This window comes from Leptidea sinapis, chromosome 24, assembly GCF_905404315.1.
Source record: "Leptidea sinapis chromosome 24, ilLepSina1.1, whole genome shotgun sequence".
NCBI classification, from domain to species: domain Eukaryota; kingdom Metazoa; phylum Arthropoda; class Insecta; order Lepidoptera; family Pieridae; genus Leptidea; species Leptidea sinapis.
In genome coordinates this window covers 4,589,615-4,611,557 of record NC_066288.1, presented here as the reverse complement: position 1 = coordinate 4,611,557, position 21,943 = coordinate 4,589,615, and the positions used below count along the sequence as shown (strand labels likewise).

At 37.7% G+C, this 21,943-nt stretch overlaps 1 protein-coding gene across 2 annotated transcripts in view; it reads right to left on the bottom strand.

The window, feature by feature from the left end:
* LOC126971555 (1-phosphatidylinositol 4,5-bisphosphate phosphodiesterase classes I and II) overlaps nt 1–21,943 on the bottom strand; it is a 147,604-nt gene that overhangs the window by 5,515 nt on the left and 120,146 nt on the right. Inside the window, exons 1-8 of one of the 2 annotated variants that reach the window (XM_050817854.1) lie at nt 11,471–11,619; nt 10,814–10,956; nt 8,452–8,685; nt 4,619–4,795; nt 3,636–3,803; nt 1,981–2,092; nt 928–1,126; nt 98–254 (exon numbers count right to left, since the gene is read on the bottom strand). In XM_050817854.1, the coding sequence (XP_050673811.1) occupies nt 98–254; nt 928–1,126; nt 1,981–2,092; nt 3,636–3,803; nt 4,619–4,795; nt 8,452–8,685; nt 10,814–10,858 (1,092 nt within the window). In that variant the 5' untranslated portion in view covers nt 10,859–10,956; nt 11,471–11,619. Of the gene's footprint in view, nt 1–97; nt 255–927; nt 1,127–1,980; nt 2,093–3,635; nt 3,804–4,618; nt 4,796–8,451; nt 8,686–10,813; nt 10,957–11,470; nt 11,629–14,156; nt 14,341–15,742; nt 15,910–17,792; nt 18,056–21,943 lie in introns of those variants that run through there. The other variant, XM_050817853.1, reaches the window with a different exon arrangement.

Sequence of the window (21,943 nt, the reverse complement as noted above, 5' to 3'; positions counted from 1 at the left end):
CACAAAATTTTGTTTTCAAATTTTATTTGTGTAATAATGCCAGAAGTAAGGGTTATCACTTTAAAAACATTACAAATTGTTTGAGTTATATAGGTACCGTGAGCGCCTTCATCTGCTGTTGGTGTTGGTTCCTGAGATTCTTCTCCAGCGCTGCGTAGATCTGGTGATGGTACCGTAACCGCAGCTCGCGTTCCTCTCCACCACCGCTGCTGACCCCAGGGTTACCTTCCTCGCTCACTACACTGTTGTCACCCCTGGTCAAATATCAAAGAATATATAATTTAATAAATATGAGCGACCTTGTAATTTATCATATATCATGACTTTATCTATAGTAGAAAAGGAGCGCAAAAAATATAATGTGAGAATTTCTTGCGCCGCTTCTTCTCTCGCAGAACGCCATTAGTTTCCGCAGCGGTACAAGTAATTTAACTGACGTCATAAGATTAATGGAATCAATTAAAAAAAAGTTACGTTTATGACTTTTTAGTAATCACAAAACCTTAAACAGTTTGTACGTCTAGATATTCTCTTGACGTTAAACAATCCATAAAAACAGTCTCGTGCTAGAGCTTGCCGAGCCAACATATCCTGAGGATGCCTCGTGTAGAAGCGAAACACGTGTCGAATTGTTTGAAGAGGAATATTGACGGAAGTAACACTCAAGAAAACTAAAAATATTTGGATATAGAGTTAACCTCTATTTTGAGCAATAGTGTCCATCACTAAGACAAAGTGTAATACAAATCGCGAGTGTAAGACGTAGCTTGTCACGCACACTAAAGTATTAAACCTGGCCTGTAAATAAAACTAAAAACATTTGGATGATTATGGATTTCCACTCAATTTTTTTCAAAGTTTTCAAAGCTGTCATAGCCTATTTAGACATAAAAATGATCTAAGCCCAAAACATATAACAATACTGACATGTTCTTAATCGATATCCTCTTCACAAAGAACTTGGCAGCTGGTTTGTTCCGCGTCTGTTTCCGTCGCAGCGCGTCTAACTTCCGCGCCAGTTCCGACCGTTTGTCCTTCACCACTTTACTATTGAATAATGCATTAAGAGTATCCTCGGCAGAAATTTCTGTATTGGTTCCGTTCCATTTGGTCTCCGTTTCTTCCGCTGTATAGGTAAAAAAAATATCTTGACCATTATTTATAACAAACCGGTATATTTAAAGTACTTAAGCATAATGAAAAAAGGTTAACTTATCAACTTTATTTACCCATTGCGATTGACTCAAATCAAATCAAAATCACTTTAATCACGTAGGTCACGGAAGTGACACTTATGAATGTCAAAAAAAAAAGTATGTCAATAAAGTAAATGTAAATGTAAATTAAATATTAATACAAAATAAAAGTTATTGAGTACAGTAGCTGCATCATCCTCACACACCGTAAATAATTAAAGGTTTTCTGTGTAATTAACTTTTAAGAATCCGAAGCCGAGCCTCCGGCGACAGGATCATCCTGCCACCACAAGCCGGTTCACGAGCATGACGCATGAGCCAGCCATCGCCTCCCTCAACCATATTTTAGGGAAGGAGACGAACCGTCTCATGTCGCCGCCACAAGCAGTGACATTTAAGCGAGCATGACGAAGCCTGTTACGAGAACTCAACCGAACAACAAAAAATAATCTTAATCTATATATCATGCAATACTCTACCATAGATTATCTTAGCTCAGCCTTAGTTGATCAACAAAAAAAAGAAACAATTTTCAACAAACATATTCTGATTTAAAAAAATATCAGCCCAAATGATTACGAAACTGAAGTGGCATTGGGCAGGGCACATACTTCGACGGACCGTTGATGGACCGGCGATCAGATCGCCGGAATACGTTGGACGAGGGCAGCGTAGGACCGATCGTCGTGGAAATATTTGGGGGAGGCCTTTGTCCAGCAGTGGACGTCTTCCAGCTGATGATGACGGATATTCTGAGACATAACTAATGACAAAATGATGAAACCTTTGGATGTCTTATCAAGTGGTTGCGGCAGCTCATCGTTGTGTTTACAATCAGTCGCTGGTTGAGTTTTATTCGGACTTCCCTCAGGTGGCAAGCTGTCCGGCTGCGGTTGCTGTAATATAATTGAATTAGATCAGTCGATATGACCCATATTTATACGGAGTAGTTATTGATGCGTAATGGAAAACAGTTAAAAGATGTTAGAATTGCCTTGTGGGTGGGTAGGCGCATTGCAGTTAAGAGCGAACGCTCATAGTTCATCGAAATTTGCGTCAGACGGTTGACAGTCGCGTTCTAATACTAATAACTAGAGACCGGATTATATGCTACAAAAAATGCCCAAAATCTGCATGCAAATATGCAAGTAAAATAACTAAAATATGCACAAAAATCCATAAAAAGGGCCAAAATATGCATACAATTAAACAGGAAAAAATAAAAAGGCATATTTTTATTTTATTTTATAAAGGCTTGTACTGACAATCGTATTTGTGACAGAAACTATTACAAGATATACCTACTTAGGTAACAATGAAATTTAAGATTTACCTTGAATTCAAATTTAAAAATATGTACTACTAAGTACTGTTCTAAATGTTATGTAGACAAATTGTGTCTATGATCGCTTAATAAATTTTTGTAAGCGGAAAAGGAGCGTTCTGCGTCTACTGAGGTTCCTAGGCGGAATTTTTTGAGTGTAATGTTTGGGCGTACTATGAAAAGCATCGAACGATGGGCGAGATCGAGCGTAAATATGCATAATAATTATTTAATTTTTTCTAAAATATGCAACTACCGCTGAATAGGTACTAAATATGCAAAAGCATATGCAATATACATTTTCATGTAATCCGGTCTCTACTAATAACGTACCAAGCTCCGCGAAAACAAAGAGTAATGACGTCTTGCACTATAAAACGTGTCGAAAAAGTAACCAGGACTGTAGTGCAGCCGGGAAAGTGATTTCTTTTCACCGGTAAGTCCAAAAAACTTAAAATATAAGAGATTCTAATTATTAATTAAAGTTTAAGTTTGAATTTCGATTAATCCACTATCAATATGGTTGTATCTAATTGTAATAAACATTGTCGATATTAAGTATGCATGCAAATGAATATTTTTAGTAATATATTGTAATTAAAATAACTAATTCAATCCCTGTTTGTATTCTATAACACAATCAACAAGAAGAATGACGAAGTATTAAACGATCAGAGAGGTAATTTTTCATAGTTAATCAAGATTAAAAAAACCTCAGCAACATTATATCACTCTACCAGTGCCTCAGTACCACAACGGCGCCTATTTCTGCCGTGAAGCAGTACGGTGTAAACATTACTGTGTTGCGGTCTGAAGGGCGCTGTAGCTAATGAAATCACAGAGTAAATGAGACTTAACATCTTAGGTCTTCTGGTGACGAGCGCAATTGTATTGTCGCTCAGAATTTATGCGTTTTTCAAGAATCCTGAGCGGCAGTGCAATGTAATGGGTAGGGCGTATCAATTGCCATCAGCTGAACGTCCTGCTCATCTCGTCCCTTATTATCATTAAAAATATATATATAATTGAATTACAAGTTATGGGTGACCTCAAGTATCAGCGTGCTAATACTGAGAAGGTGGTGAACTGAGTAGTACTGTGGCAGCTCAACTCACGGTCAGCGTGACAGCGGGGGCTGGCTTGGGTATGTCGGGCGCGGTCATCTCCTCAGCGTCGTCAGTCAACACTGACAGCTGGTACGTTCGCTTCTCCATCTCGTTCTGGTATTTGATCGGGTTCGCCAGAGCCTCCGCCAGCTCCGACAGTTTGTCTGGCACGTAGTCCTGCAATCATAATTCAAATCTATAATGCACTGTATTAAATGGGCCAACTTATCTTTAACCTTCCGTGATCGGCTAGCGTGCCGCGGTATGCCATAGATCGACGCCATTTTGACGCACTAGGAGCGGCCTGTCAATGCGTATTATTTTACGTATATTAATAGATTGTTTATAATTAGGGTGATATTAGAGAATATTTAAGAAAACTATCGAAACGAGCTATTAGACCATGCAAAATAAACTATCTTATAAATAGAATGAGAGTCAGAACTTGGTTAGGGTGTAGTGTGCCGAACGGCACTTTCGATTTTGGTGTTTATGAAAGATCTAGTGCCAAAGGGCACTTCCCGATTTTGAAATGTAGTTTTATAGATAGTTACTGGCTAATTAATTGCCCTAAAAGTGTCCCCAAGTACTTCGCATACAATACAACGATAACAGTGACATGTCTTAAATGCGCACCCCCAGAATGTTTTATGTGCGCGTATTCCTGTATTATTATTAACAACCAAGAAATAATTTGATAATACTATCAACAAATTGAACTGTTAATTTCATATAGATTTAAGGAAAATATTATATCATTTTTAAAACATATTTTGTACATCACTGACGGAAGTTAGAGCGTTATGATAAAAAACAAAGTTCGGAAATAATAAAATATAGAGATAACATTAAGATATAGATGAACGTATTTCGGTGATGTGTTCTGAAGTTTTTTAGCTTCCCGAAAGTACTCAATGCGCCTAAAGTTTTCATTACAAAATTCGCACCTCTTGGTAATATTATACAGTCATAGTTTGTATATATATCTTTACCGTAACTTTGATGTGCAGCAGCAGCGTGGCGGCCAGCGGCAGCCCCAGCTCCGTCCGCAGCCCCACGTGGCGGAGGCCCGGCCGCAGCCCCGGCACCGGCAGCACGCGGTGGCCCAGCAGGCGCCCGCCCTCCTCGTGCGCCGCCACCCGCAGCATGGCCAGCTCCGGCAGCACCACCTGCCCACAAACAATCGTGGCAATCTATCACACAACCCATCTCTGCTGCTTCACTTTTGAAAATTTACATTCCTTTTTTATTTTTTTCAATTGCAGAACATAATTTATTAGAGCAATAACCCCCGCGAAATCTGCAAAAACTACCGTACATTAACCATTTATAATTAAAGAGCCTGAGGGTGTCTGTGGTATCATAAAGAACATCGTTTATGTTATAATAACCTTTCCCACACAAACGTTTTTTAACAATTCTTTTAAATTACGTAACACATTTGTTTTGTACATTTTCTGAGATCATATTGTAAAAACATATTCATTGTCCAATAAAGGACTTACTAATTCGACTTAATCGAGTAGTAGGCATAAGAAGTTTATATTTGTTCAAACTTTAACTTGTCAACAATCAAACTTTAATATGACCACTTTAACATTAACTTGTAATTTGTAACTGTGACATTTGATATAATATCAACAGCTGGCATTCATAGGAGCAGACAAAGACTATATGAACTATATAGTGAGAGATCATTATATAATCATGATGCATCTTTTCTCGAGTATGTTAAAAATTACTCTAAATTATTTAAAAGTGTTCGTTCTATTGCAAGGTCTATGCATATCAGACAGATAATTAAAATGCACCGAATAAAATAAAGATAACTTGGAATGTGATTAACTGGGAATCTGGAAGAGTGAAAGACCGCATCATTGAATACAATTTATCAATAACCAATACTACAATTCAATCTCAGCAGGAAGTTGCTTCTGCTTTTGAGAAATTTTATTTCTGACATTCCAGTTTCTATATCAAACACTCTTGACTCCTCCACCAGTGTTGCTGAGTCACTTCTTCTGGGAAATGTTAAAAAATACCAACAAACTTTCAATTTTAGTTTTGTTAGCACTAGAGAAATAATAAAAACTTTTTAGTCTCTCGACATGAAAAAAACTGCTGATATATGGGGCATTTCTGTTAAAATAATAAGTTCAATAATTGACGTCATAGCAACATATCTTGCAAGTCTTTAATAACTGTATTAGTCGTGGCGTGTTTCCTGACCGTCTGAAACATAGTAAAATTACACCAATATTTAAGTCGGGTTGCTCTTCTGACCCGAATAACTATCGTCCTGTGTCGGTTTTGCCGACCCTTAGTAAAATTTTTGAAAAATAATTTTAAGCCAAATGCTTACTTACTTTAACTCTCATAAGTTACTTCATTTGAAACAATTTGGCTTTACTAGGGGACGTTCAACAACGGATGCAGGTGTTGAGCTAATCAAGAATATTTTTGATGCCTGGGAGGAATCGCAGAATGCACTTGGCATCTTCTGTGATTTATCTGAGGCTTTCGATTGTGTTCAACATTCAACGCTGGTCAGGAAGCTATACCAATATGGCATAAAAGGAACTGCGCTCGATCTTCTGACTTCATATCTAAACAATAGAATTCAGAGGGTCGACGTGAATAGCAAGAGATCTCCTGGGACACTTCTCAGTATGGGGGAACCCCAAAGGTCTATTCTTGGACCGTTCCTCTTCCTTATCTATATAAATGATCTTCCTAATCTTATAGAGAAAAAACATAAGGTAGTATTTGTTTGCGGACGACACTTCACTGATTTTCAAAGTGAAAAGAAACCAAGCTATGTATGACGAAGTGAACGATATTTTATCTGACATCGTGTACTGGTTTAGCGCTAATAACCTATTGTTAAATAGCAAGAAAATTAAATACATTAAAATTTACCGTACCAAATGTCAAAAATGTAAATGCAAATGTTTTGTTAAACGGAGAGGTGATAGAACCGGTGGAATCTGCTATATTTCTTGGAATAACTCTAGATTCCAAATTACAATGGGGCCCCCATATTGAAGGATTGGCGAACAGACTTAGTTCTGCAGCATACGCGGTTAAAAAGATTAGACAATTAACTGACATAGATACGGCGCGACTAGTATACGTTAGTTATTTCCAAAGTATTATGTCCTATGGTATATTGCTATGGGGCAACGCTGCCGATATTAATACAATATTTGTGCTGCAGAAGAGGGCTATTCGCGCTATTTATAACCTAGGTCCTAGAGAATCATTGAGAGCAAAGTTTAAAGAAATTAACATCTTGACAGTTGCTTCTCAATATATTCTTGATAATGTAATGTATGTTCATAGGCACATAAGTGAATTTGTCAGAAACTGTCATAACCATAATGTTAACACCAGGAAAAGACATAAACTTATGATGCCTGCTACTCGGCTAAGTCGAGTTAGTAAGTCTTTTGTGGGGCGATGTATATGCTTTTACAACAAGATCCCAGAAAATGTTCAAAACAAAAGTATAACGTTATTCAAAATAATTGTTAAAAAACGTTTGTGTGGTAAAGATAAGAAAGTACAGATTGGGGATGGAGTGACCGCCCTCAGGCTATTAAATAATAAGTTTAATTGTACAATATTACTTTGTAAACATATTTATTCGATGAAAAAAAAGCCCGCTGAGTTTTTTGCGCCCATTCTTCTCAGGTCTGAGGCATTCATTTTGGAATGGGTGGTAGTTTTTGACTTTCAATAAGTGATGTCACATCCTATTTTGAATAAAAATATTTTAATTTGAATTTAAATATCTAGAATGAATATCCTGTTAGCAGTGCATTATCATAAAAAAATTCTTCGTCTTTAATTATGCTTACAAATTAATTTCAAAAAAAAATCCACAAGTAATATAAGTAAAAAGTTTAATACAAGTTATTTTAAACTTCATTATATTTAAGGTATTTTAACTGCAGTTGAGTAGCTTTGATCTCAAGGATGTTTGTAATTCAAATAATCAGACATTTCAGAATAACCTTCTGAGGCAGCCAACGTTTACTATCAGATTACGCGTGTCGTTCCTTTCCCTAATATAAAAAACATTAAAAACAATAACAGTACAATACAATATTTGTACAATATAGCAACAATATTTGTATCAAAATTCATAGACGATGCGGGACTTAAACCCGCGATTCTCGGTTTCCGTCCGAGCGCTCTTCCCAACTGAATCAACCGTCCGATTGATGAATCAACCGACATATTGGTATGTGTCTTTCAAAATGTGGCTTCATCTACAGGATCTACTTTACAGTTATTATTACTTACACTTATTATTTACATAATCTGCTCTACCCTAATAATTGTATATTAAGAGATATATATATGAGATGTCGCTCTTGCAAATCGAAACCGTTTGTTATTTTTAAGTGATATCTCACACTTCTGGGATTAAATATGCACTTATCAACTGAACCAACCGTCCGAGTGACGTATCGACCGAAATTTTTGGTATATCTTGTACAACTCTCAGTTTATAGACTCGGACGGAACCCTACATTCGCGGGTTCGGGTCGCACCTCGTCAATGAATTTTGGTACAAACTAAATTTGTATATTTAGTCCCAGAAGTGAGAGTGTCACTTAAAATAAATACTAAGTAATACGAACCAGAGGGCGGGGAAGCTCGCCCATGCGATGGACCGACCAATTTAAGTCTGCTGTGGGCGTTCCATTGAACGAGTGTACCAGACCGTCGGCCAGCAGGGAAAAGTGGCGAATTGTAGTGGGGCAAAACACATCTGCCCAAAAAGAATTCACTTCGCGATGACCACGAACAGACAAACCTTTTTGAAAACAAACGGCTCGTCGCCATAGACGGGGTTGATGCTGTTGTTGGGCACGACGCGGGTGCGGAACTTCTTCCGCACGGTGTCGGCCGGCAGGCCGTACATGTCCACCTCCACGAAGGTGCCGCAGCGCTTGTCCGTCAGCAGCTGGCCCGACACCACGCTGACGGACAGCGAGCCCGCGATGATGCCGTCCACCATGCTCTCGGCGAACGGGTCCAGCCGCCGATCCTGTCCGCACAACATGAATCAACTCCGATCTATTGTGTAACAGGTTTTCTCTACACCCATGCTTTAAATCCTCTATTAAAGATTCTGAAACAGTTAGCTCATCCAAACGAGTGTTGTAATGTTGTACTGAATTTCATAACAACACTCCTTGGTTTTTTTTTCGATCCCTTCATGCGCAAAGAGTATCAACAAACAGCCACATTCTTATTGCTCGATGCGTGGTATCTGTATGAATTTGAAAAAAAGAACATTTTCGTTTACGCGCGTTCCACACTACCAGAACGTGGCGCACCGTAAAAAAAAAGTAGTTTATTCGAAACCCCGCCATTTTTCTTGAAATAATGAGCGATTCAAGTTTGGACAGCACACCACCGGATATTTTAAATGCTGCAAAGGAACACAATATTCAAGTGAATTTTAATAATTGTACAATACAAAATGTAAATTACTACTAAAATAAATAATTATTTCATTAAGACTTAGTTTATTTCTATAAAATCAGTAATGGATGATATTAGGTTACTACTAGTACTGGCTGTTATAATGTTAGCAGTAAGCTGTTTCAGAATCTTTTAAAAGATTCATATTCTGGGTGTAGATAAAGTCTTGTATGCAACTGTTGATAATTAGGTATTAAAACACTCATGTGATAAACCCACATTCGTGTTATAATACCCCTTATCACACAACAGTTGTATAAATAACTATAAGATTACGGCCTTAAATAGGGCAAGAGACATATAGAAGCACAAATGAAAGTGCAGCCATATCGCAGGTGGATATAATATAGTACATATAGTACATTAAGATACAAGTGCGCAAAGTAGGTCGTTCCCGCACGAGCGAAGCGAGTGCAGAATGACCTACGTGCGCACGAGTATCGTATACTATTTTTCCTATTAAGTTGCGCAAAGTTCGACCACTATAATTATTTTCAAACATTCCCGCACGCTCGCCATATTCCCGCACGCTCAGCTACATTCCCGCACGCTCGTGTCAACGTGTGGGAAAGTGGTACTTTGCTAACGCAAATGCATGCGCAAAATCGCACGATTATAGGAAAAAATAATTAACAAATAAATTAACATCTAAGGCCTATTATAATATGAAAGATTATTTGAATGATAAAGATAGTTGGAATTAATGTTTCTTATTTAACTTATAAAGTTTTACAGTGAATAAAGATTTTTTTGAATTTGAATTTGATACAGGCTTAGATCATTTATACGTCTAAATAGACTATGATAGTTGTGAAAACGTAGAAAAATATCGAGTTTTGATCTTTATTTGGAACAATGCACTCACACTAACACAAAGTGTCATACACATCGCGAGTGTAACACGTAGCTTGACACGCACACTAAACTAATATTCCTGACCTGTTTTCATCGGTTGTCTAACAGCAAGAGACTCTATATAGACGTATAAATTATCTAAGGACCCCGGGATACGGAATACGCTCCCATATAGTAAAAAGCATACTTCTAGGACAAAAAAGATCGCAGCTTCTTATTTTTTAATTTAAGGAATTGTTTTAAAATATTGTATGTTAAATAAAAAATAAATTCATAACAAGGAGCGTGAATTGAATGAGACGTATTATATTATAACACATGTTATTGAATGAAGATTGGAAGTTAAATCGGTAATTCAATATTATCCATAATAATATTAACAAGAATAGGTACCAGTTAAAAATATGTTAATGTCTTTAAAGTTTCTTACTATTATAATCTCGTAAGATTTACCAGTGGGAGGCTCCTTTGCACAGGATGCCGGCTAGATTACGGGTACCACAACGGCAACTATTTCTGCCGTGAATCAGTAATGTGTAAGCATTACTGTATTTCGGTCTGAAGGGCGGCGTAGCTAGTGAAATTACTGGGCAAATGAGACTTAACATCTTATGTCTCAGGGTGACGAGCGCAATTTTAGTGCCGCTCAGAATTATTGGGTTTTTCAAGAATCCTGTGCGGCACTGCTTTGACAGGGCGTATCAATTACCATTAGCTGAACGTTGAACCTTATTTTCATAAAAAAATACTTATAATACATAGGAAAAAAGGATTTCTGCAGCATAAAAGACATCATGACATTAGTAAGTTAATAGAAACAAAATATATTATACCTCACCTTCCGCCTCATAAACTCCGGTTTGAGCATGTAGCCACATCTCCTGTTATATTCGAAGGTTCCCAGGTTGAGCTGCATGGCCAGATCCAACGTCTGGTAGTTGAGTGCCACTAGCTGGCAACCGGCGTTCCAGAACACCTGCAGATTGTTAAAATTAAATCCTTATTAATGATGATTATTGTAACTCGTAATATAACTGATCGCTCGCCCCGACTTCGTTCATACCTTGCTAGTAAAGTATTGAAAATTAACATTGGAATTTTATAATGTTTACTACTTCTTACATTATTGCAATTCGCGAAGGATATTTTTATAATAAAATATAGCCCATGTTACCTCGTTCGCGTACTATTTACTTCTAATATAAGAATAACATTTATTTATTTTTAAATATTTTGTACACAAAATCTTTTGATTAAAAACATCCCTCATCTAAATTGGAGGTTACATGCATTTAAATACCAATAATGCGAAAAGGAATAAATAAATAACATTCCGCACGTAAAACACACATGGAAAGGTATATTTTTTGAGCAAATGCATTTAAAATAATATTTTGCGAGCTTATAATTTATGTAGCTATACGATATGCAGTAGGCAAAAAAAAACCAAACTACAAAAAACCAAAAACTATATAGATACAATAAATTACCTGTGGCATGAAGTTAGAGGAATCGAACCTCGTACCCGCCGGGTACACTCGCGACAGCTGATGCTTGTTGTAGTTGACAAACTCGATCGGCCGCTCCTTTAGTAACGTTGTGGCTTGCTTCTCGTCGAACGAAGACATTTCATAGAATCGGTTCTTTTCTGAAAAATATCACATATTCGTCCTTCGGTGTTTGTATCTATATAACAGATACAATAAATTGACTCACGTACCTACGCGAGCAGAGGTGGTGGTCGTCTACCTGGCATTCAGCCGTTAGGCCCGGTATCTACCAAAGCGGATAGGAGAGGAGTTGCATTCAGCCGTTAGGCCCGGTATCTACCAAAGCGGATAGGAGAGGAGTTGTATTCTGATAACCAATCAGATGTCGCTATTTCCACATCTCCGCTTCGCTTAGCGCAGGTGGAAATGCATCAAGCGGAGAGGAGAGGAGATGTCTCATTTTTCTAAAGAATTTTGTGCCGCATCCAGCTATCAAGAGGCGCGGCATTTAGGCGGGCGTGATGACATCTTCCTTTCGTAGACACCACTTGACTGATTTCGAGCTCTCACAGCTCACATCTCCTCTCCGCTTTGGTGGAAATAACCTGACTGCGTCGAGGCTCCTCTCCTCCTTTTTTTTATAAGGTACGAGACGAGCAGGACGTTCAGCTGATGGTAATTGATACGCCCTACCTACATTACAATGCAGTGAAGCTAAGGATTCTTGAAAAACCCAAAAATTCTGAGCGACACTACAATTGCGCTCGTCACCTTGAGACAGAAGATGTTAAGTCTCATTTGCCCAGTAATTTCACTAGCTACGGCGCCCTTCAGACCGAAACACAGTAATGTTTACACATTACTGCTTCACGGCAGAAATAGGCGCCGTTGTGGTACCCATAATCTAGCCGGCTTCCTGTGGGAAAAGGAGCCTGGTTCTACCAGTGGGAGGCTCCTTTGCAATCTCCTCTCCGCTTTAGTGGATACCAGGCCTTAGACGCACACACCTTACACCTTACAGGGAAGACGTGCGCCTGCACTCGGTGCTGTGTGTAGTAGTGAGCCAGTAAACTGCGATGTTGGAGGTTTGTGTATTGAAATGATTATAGTCTGACTGCGATAGTAATCCCCTTTATTAGTCTATGCGAATACTTATATACTAGTTGGAGAGATGAGTGTGTGTATAGGTGTATAAAGGTGTTACACACACTACAAAACGGATACTTATTTGTTATTAGCTTAGTTTGTCGTGATATTGATCACTACACTTTCTTTTCGATATCATAATTTTATTGAAAATATAGAGATGAAATTGCTACTCAGATATGTTCGCAAAAACTCCACCAACTTACAATAGATAAGGATAGGATGAGAAGTATAGCAATTAATAATGTTGATGGAAATTCATACCATGGTGATTTGATGGATTTGTGGTTAACTGACCGTATGCATGAGCCGTTATCAGATAGTTGTAAATTGAAAAATTGCTCATTTTTACTTTCCTATGAAATGTGAATTCGTTTGTATTATATTGAGATCAATATTTATTTTTATCACACCAACGAATAGACCAGTATAAACACATTATAATAATAATAATGTAGTTAAAGAAATATGTGAACTTGTATAGATCTGTGTTTGGTGCTGAATGCGAGTAACACATGGAATTATGTATAAGTCGAAAGAATTAATCACTTTTGAAATAGAATCGCCCGTATTATCAATCTGATCGATGCATGGTTCGCATAGAAAACGTAGTCAAAAATACCATCGGATTCCGAACAACTAAAAAATTCCTGACTTGAGCTGAAGTAAATAAGCGACACACAAGTGTCTAGCTAGAACAATTAAACTTTAAAAACTTTCGCGGGACATTATTCGCCTTTACTTACGATACATCGGTCTGATAGATGGAGACGGGACATAACTGCGAAATGTAGTGGACATTCACCATGATAAGGGAGATCTCCGAATGGTCGATACTAGTCGTACCAACCACACAGGTACCAACACCGAGTAAAGCCGGTTTAAATAAATAAAAACTAGCGAGAACTAGGAAATATTTAATCCGACGCGAAGAAACAAATATAATTATTAATTATTAAAGCATTCGTGAGACATTATTAACTAATTTATGAATGTCATCACCCACCAGGCGCATCCCGCGTCCCCCGCCCTGTCCAGGCGCGCACTCCGAGCACAAGTCCGCAGTATGAGACGGGACGTTATCGCGAACCCGCTACACTCACCCTGATGAAGGATCTCCGAATGGTCCGAAACTAGTCGGTACCACGGTTCACGGGGAGTGCTCAGAGAAGCTGATCGAGTTGATTCCAGCGGCCGAATTCATACTTTATAATATTTCAATACATAATTCCGGACATTACGTGCAAAGTACCATCCGCAACACGTAGACGTCTGGCATTCCATAACCGCGCGTTTTGTTAGAATTTTTTTGCCTCGCACAGCAACTTTATGGAATCAATTACCGGCTGCGTTCTTCCCGAACAGATACGACTTAGGGACCTTCAAGAAAAAAGCATACTCCCACCTTAAAGGCCGGCAACGCATTTCTTGACACACCTTTCCTCGTCCCGTGAGCCTCTTGCCCGTTTGCCCCATATATATATATATACATAAAAGACTAATAAATAAGTTAAATGTAATTATAATAAGTGTTCCTCACTCTCTGCGTTCTCGAAGGAGCTGAAGTGTACGGGCTGCACGTAGTTGACCAGAGCCGATATCTCAGCGGCCGCGTGGCTCTCGCGCACGTCCTCAGTGCAAGGGCCCTCTGCTCCGCCCACCGCGCTCTCCTCCTCGCTCGAACTGTCCGTCCCCGACGACTCCGACGAACCTTGGCGCACTAGCTACGAAATGTATATTGGAATATATTTATAAAATAATAATATTGACATACTTTCACACAAATTATCTTGCCACAAACTAGTTATAGCCTGTACTGTGGGTACAAGACAACGATATATTTAATACAATATACTTACTTAAGCATACATTCATATAAACATCCATGATTGGGAAACATACATCTATATTCATCATATAAATGTTTGCACCTACCGGGATTCGAACCCGGGACCTTTTAGTTCTGTAGGATTTATTAATTATTATAGTTTTATAGGGTATATCGTAATAATTACAATAAAAATAAAGGATATATAATTCGGTAAGCCTCCATAGTGCGGCTTTGAAGGAACTTTCTTCCGTGTACTACAAAACTGTGGAATGAACTTCCTAGTGCGGTGTTTCCAGGAGGATACGAGATACCACCTTAAAAAAAAGGAAGGTGTTCCTTAAAGGCCAAAAACGCTCCTGTAACTCCTCTGGTGTTGCAAGAGAATGTCGGCGGCGGTGATCATTGGGTGACCAGTACACTCGTTTGTAATCCTTAAAATTAAATCTTACTTAAATCTTCCATAAAAAAAAAATACAAAATACTGATTTTGATGAATTTCAGTATTGATATAGCTGACAATTTGAGAGTTGCTTAAGAAGTCTCGTACCATAATATATGTATTCAATATTATGTTCAGACAATCATCGAACAGAATAGTTTGAATTATATGATACATTTTCTTTAAATAATAGCTTTAGATATTTTTGACTGTAGAATGCAATTGTACAATTGTACTCAACATCCTTTTTGGGTACGTAATGACATAAATCAGATTTTCTTACTTGACCATGAATTTACAAAGGCTATATATACTATTTGAGTCAGTAGTCAGACTCAAACAGATGAGCTTTTGTTTATGCATATTACTCGACAATACCTAATCTATCTCAGTAAAATATTACTCAAATGGATTAGCTTTCTGCCTTGATATTTTTAAAGAAAATACACGGATAAAATCTAGTACTTTAAAATACATATTCACTCCAATGCATAAGCTTTTGTCGCGATATTTTTAAACGTTACGTACGTTCAAAACCCGGTCTTTAAAGAACCGAATCATCCTTGTTCACTTCCCAACAACAAATTAACACTGTAAGCACAACGCACAAGGAGAGCGTAGCGTGCCACGGCAGGGCCCGCCGAGTGCCAGAACCGTATCGGCCCTTCTTGAAGATTTGATGCTCATTTCACATATTTTTGGGGACCAAAGATCAGACGTAGTTTCTACATAGAAGCTAACGATCGGTAAACACGGTATGACATTGAATAGCATTTATTTCTAAGAATGAAATTATATAACAAAGTGAACGCGATTTCGGTCAATTTGTATACTATAATAGATGTAAAATCGCTACCTGGCCGTGGGAAATGTCCCCGTTTCCCTGAGGCTGTACTTCCCGCTGTTCAGCCTCATCTGAGACCACAGTCTCCTCTTTCTTGTGGTGGTGATGATGATGATGTTTCTTCTTATTTTTGATGATTATTTTATTTTTCAGAAAAGACGGTGGCGGCAGTTCGCCTCCTGTAACAATATAATGACATGTATTACGTATTGTATCCTGGATTCAGTTTTACTTTTGACATAATTAACTTTGTTTTCACTGAAACCTTGTGGCATGTGATATGAGTGCGAATCAAATCCTTTGTAATAATTTAAACAAATTCATTCTAGTTGTTGCTAAAATAATAGCATTCGCCGTGACAAAAATATTATCGTTATCACTTTACTCGATGGCGAAATAGACTCAGTAACAGTGTTATTTTAATCTAATAATATTGCTTTTTAAATTATTTGCGTGTAAATTAAATTAGCCCCAAATTGATAACGCCCACGAGTTATATACACAATCACAAAAATAGTTTACGATTTGTACGTGTTACGATTTTAAACAATGAAATGTGAAAGAGAGCGTCCATTGGCCTAGTATTAAAATGAGTTTATCAAAATAAAGAGACTAAACGTCTAGAGAATCAATTACATTTCTATTTTTACTTATTACAAAAACAAACAGATAAAAAATAACAAATAGTTGTTTACTTAATGTAAGGTCATTTGATGGTACGACTTTCAAAGAATCTCTAGCAATAGCACACGGGATCTTTTCGAAGATACCCGTGTCATCTGATAGAACAACTTTCAAAGGATCTCTAGCAATAGCACACGGGATCTTTTCGAAGATACCTGTGTCATCTGATATAACAACTTTCAAAGGATCTATAGCGATACCAGACGGGATCTTTTCGACGATATCCGTGTCATCTGATAGCACGACTTTCAAAGGATCTCTAGCAATAGCAGACGGGATCTTTTCGAAGATATCCGTGTCATCTGATGGAACAACTTTCAAAGGATCTCTAGCAATAGCACACGGGATCTTTTCAAAGATATCCGTGTCATCTGATAGAACAAATTTCATTGATCGTTAATTGATCGGAAAGTAACGGGGTTGAAATTTCGTTTTAAAAGTTCTATTAAACTATTTTGATGTGTTGTTAGAGCTACTGCAAATGGCCATTTAGTCATCAGTGGCCTGTTATTGTGATAGTTGTGCATACTGGTCTCTGCTGAAGATCTGGTCTATGTGTCTACATAGACCAGAGAGACTTTTGACCAAAATATTAAATTTTTCTGATTCAGTCTGGCAGCTTGACCCTTTGGTCCACTGAGCTTCGGATCGAAGTACCTACGTCTTTTGCGCCGCGGCCAAATTAAACAACGTGAGAAGGACTTATCAGATGTCAGTTACAGAAACACAATTGATTAAATTGTTTGACATCAATCAAACGAACATTTTATATTTTAACCCATTTTATGTGAGGAGATGATCATGCAATTTGAGTAAAAGCATGCTTAGCTTTGTTTGATAAGTGAGGGAGCACTTAACATAGATGGCAACAAATATTCATCAGACATTTTCATCTGAATGGATCCATACGGATCTAATATGTCGCTGCCATCTGGATGAATTAGCGCGGCACGCAATAAATGTTTTATGTTCATTTATGTTCACTAGACCAACAAACATAATGTTATATTAACCAACTTGAACAACCCTAAATAAACATTACAATGTATTTTCATTCAAGTTGTATTTCAAACATCTCACTTAGTTATGATGACTTTTATGGAATGAATTAACCAGATGACTTCGACAAATATATCAAAAATATTATGAGAAGGAACGGTCCGCTAAAGTGGAAGAGACAATTAGTATTACTATAATACACGGCTTTGCTTATAAATACCACTACCACCGTAGTGTAGTATGATACCATTCAAGTGGTAGGCATTTTATCAATAAGTATAAAAATGTTTAAGAAAATTTATGAAGATAGTTAAACTTTTTTATGACAACACTAAGCCTGTTCTGTTATTTCAGTGGATGACGTAAAAAAGCTACTAACCTGGCTGAAGCGGATGGGAATCCAACGGTTTGTCTAGAAGCATGTCACCAAATATCTCCCTACAATAATTAGCGATTTTTGCCTGCTGCCTTGGATTGCAATGGTTCTCGAAGCTCAGGATCACTGGATAGTTGGATGTCTTGAAGGCACTTTCAGCGATCGCTTCCAGGACCTCCTTTGCGTTGATCTCCGGCACGAAAGTGTACCCGTGTACAATGACCGGCTCCTCGGTGCGTCCATTCCAGAAGTCTAATTCCACACACCTACAAAAGAGAAACAGTAATAAAAGAAAAACGTGTTTTCTTCCTTTCTTTATATTCTATTCTATTCACGCGGATATGGGATTAAGTTCTGTAGTGTAAGTTTATAACTACCAATGAAAGCTAAGCTTCGAGTAGTGTAGTTGAACATTTCAAATAGAGTTCAGCTTACGCTGGTAGCACGTCGGTCGAGCGTTACCTGACCGTCATAAGCCGTGTAACACATCAGTGACACGATGTTACACTGTTAGTATATGTTTACATATAATCCAGACTCTAACCGTGGATCCAATTTTGATGTCCAAGCAGTCGAATATCACCGCTGAAGACTCAAGTTTGCATATTAGCCACAAAAACCATTTTAATGCATCGCAGAATTAGAATACATCGGTCTCGAAGGGAAAGCCAAATTAGCTTCGAAGAATTTAGGGGTCATATCATAGAGCATAACAATACTTCAAAGCGTAGTCCACTTCTTCTGGTCTGGTGTACTCCAGTATAGCCTCAAACCATTTGACCACAACGCAGATCTGCTCAAATTGTTAGAGTGTTCCGAAGAGCCGCCTGACCTGAATTTCCCGCAATTCCACCTAGGCACAACACACCACAAAATTGGAAATTATGCTCATCTTTACAGTAGAATACAGTGCGGTTTTCAAGGAACTGTCTTCTCCGTATAACCACACTATAAAACCACCTATCTTGGGCGGTGTTTCCATAATGATACGACAGTTCGGGTACCTTCAAAATACCGTGTACACTCTTTTAAAAGGGCGGCAACGTTCTCTGTGCTTCCTCTGGTATCGCAGGAGAATGTAGGCGGTGATGATCACTCAAAACCTGTATGCGCACGTTTCTCAACATTTTCCATAACCGTCAATATTACCGCTAATTGAGTACCGACGACGGAATCAGCTCATGGGATGATAATTAAATAAAAACAATTTTGTGTACGTGATGTAAGTATAATAAAAACTCGTCGACACGTTGCCGTTACAGTGTTCTGGTAAGCGATCAACAAATTTAATTACGCATTAACAAAAAGTAAGTGGTCTACATCGCCACTTTCAAAAACATTTTAAACAATATTATTTTCATCAAAGTGTTAATTAATGTTTGACAAGAGGTTCTTTTAGAGAATAATGTTATTTTATCTTAAAAAGCCTGCCGAGTTTATTGCATCCGTTCTACTTAAGTTTGGGGCATATATTTTTGAAGGTAAAGGATATTCTGATAGTTTACATGAAGGAGAGGTAAAAAAGTGAAAACTAATTAAATGATTCAATAATTATTTAAATTGTAATTAGCAATAAGAGTCATCAGATGACAAAAATCAGGCATAAAAAAAAAATCAATATAAAGAAAGACCTCTGGAAGAAAAGAAGACCTCTGGAATTGTTCTTTACCATTAAATAATAAATAAATAATAGTAATAACATGCCAAGAAATATATCTCAAAATATTTATGAACTATAGTCGAATTACAGCCTCTAGTTGTTTTAAAACAACAAAACATAATAAAAACCGCGTAAACTGTATCCACACTAAACAGCACATTTTTAAATAATAACGCGATCGAACAATATCCGGCGATAGGTGATTTATTTTTAATACATCGATGTATAAACGAATCTATTAAAAACAACGTCTCCCGTGTTAATGTTTACATTAGCTGGAATTCAATAACGAGCCTCGATAACGGTTTGTTATTAATTTGTTACACAATACAAACTCTTGTAACATTAATTTGGAGATTTTCAACGCAACACGTTTGCTGATAAGCAAACTCGTATCAGCGACACGGTTCGCGTTAGGCCCTATTCAGATATAACGAGCGAAGGCGAAACAGAGCTAAGAAACGTAAGAGGAAGAGCTGATGTGGCGACGCAACAGTAAAAGAAAACACCTTATGTTCAGTCAGTTTGTCAGTTCCGTGTATAGCCTTTAACTAAATCTAATGTTTAGGTGCTATGATGACAGACTGTTGGCACGTTAGACAAGAAAAATCTCGATGTCCTTGTTAGTTGTTTTCCTAGCAAACTGTGGATTTATCTGGCATTTGTCTTAGCAAATCTTCTTCTTTCATTTACGAGATCAGATGACCACGAGTGAGTCAACGTTACGGACTAAGAAATCTCTAGAACAAGCAGTGACTAAAGATCCCATGGAAACAGTGCGTAAATCTCCGAATATTCTTGCGGTAATTCTTTTAACTCACCGCTCATGATCTGTCGGTGCAGATAGCTGTTGTAAAACTATGGTTTTATAAGCGAATTTTAACAAATGTCGCATTAAAATTGGAGTAAGCCTGCATTTATTGCTCGACCGACGGGCAGTCGTTCGGTCAACTTGGCACTGAACGCACTAATCTATCGCCATAGAGCGTCAGCGGACCGACGATTCAATTTAACGCGACGTGGCTATACGCGTGTAGAAATTCATCAGCGCCGGACTGAACGCGATCATATGTTATCTAGCCTAAAAGATGTAGGTAGTAACAGTAATTGGTAATAAAATTTCGACGTGATTTGAGGCCAACATGACCTCTAAAAAGCTCAATTCAGGCACAGTAATACACTTCAAGTCATCTCCAATCGGCTTCTCTCTATCTATTTCACATATTATAATATTACATAAAATGCTCAGAGTTGTTGAGGTTGATACCAGTAGCCGAATTTCACCACCGGACTTTACATCAAACTGCGAAATTCCACCCGCATCATGTTGTCGTCTGGTATTACATTCTATAAACCGCAACGCCGTTTGTGAGAAGCTTTTGGTCTCACAAAGCCCTTTTGTGGAATCAATTATCGGCTGCGGTTTCCCGAACGTAGCGGTTCGGAACGACTTAGGAATTTCAAGCGTTGAGCATACTCCCCACTTAAGGCGAAGAGTAAGCAGAAAACACGCAAACATGATATTTTTAGACAAGTTTTGTGGTGAAAGTATAGCATTTCGAGCTATGAACACTACTTAATCCTGTTACACATATCCTTAAGTCTTATTTGTAGGTTGGTAAAGCTTGCTGTTGATTATAGTTAACACTGCTGAGCCTTTTTGAACTATCACTTTTCTTTGAAGTTAAACAAGTTTTTTAGCATGGCGTGACGCATTTTTTTAGTACTTCTTTCAGAAAAGTTATTCTTATAGCTTGTACTTTTTTGTGTAGGTTCAATTATTCAGATTAGTAGTGAATAAGGAGGATTGTAAGCATATAAACTGTTTTCCACCCAAGAATTATGAAAATATTGGCTTGTTACATAGATGGCGGGCCGGCAGCCGTGAACTCATTTTGCTCAAGGTAGCTGGCATTTAGTGTCGCCTTAAAGCCCGGCAACGCATCTCTTGACCAGGAGTATTGCTGATATTCCTGGGCTGTTGCATCACCACTTCACATCACTCGATACTCTTTCTCGTTTGCCTCCTCTTATATCTTAATTTTAATATATATAAATTACGTGTCACGTTGTTTGTCTGCGATGGACTCCTAAACTAATGAACGGATTTTAATGGGATTACTTCATGGAGTGCTTGAGAGATAGGATAGTTTTTATTTCGATTTGGGACCCATAATTATATTTATTTTCAAAATTTCTATTGTATGGACATATTTTCTATGAGAGAATTTAGTGACGCACAGTTTGACAGTTGCACTGTGAAACAATTATAATATAACAACAGGGAGCATTATACGAAATAATTCTTGATGTTTTGAAATATTATTGTCAAATTCCTATAAAACAGTCAGCGTAGTATATAAAAAAAGAAAAAATCTGAGTCTCCGGTCATAATATAATAACGTACATATTACAATGGTCAAAGTAGGTACTGAGACATTAATAATATTATCTAATGTATCATAAGACTGGATCGCAACAAGTATGCGTGAAA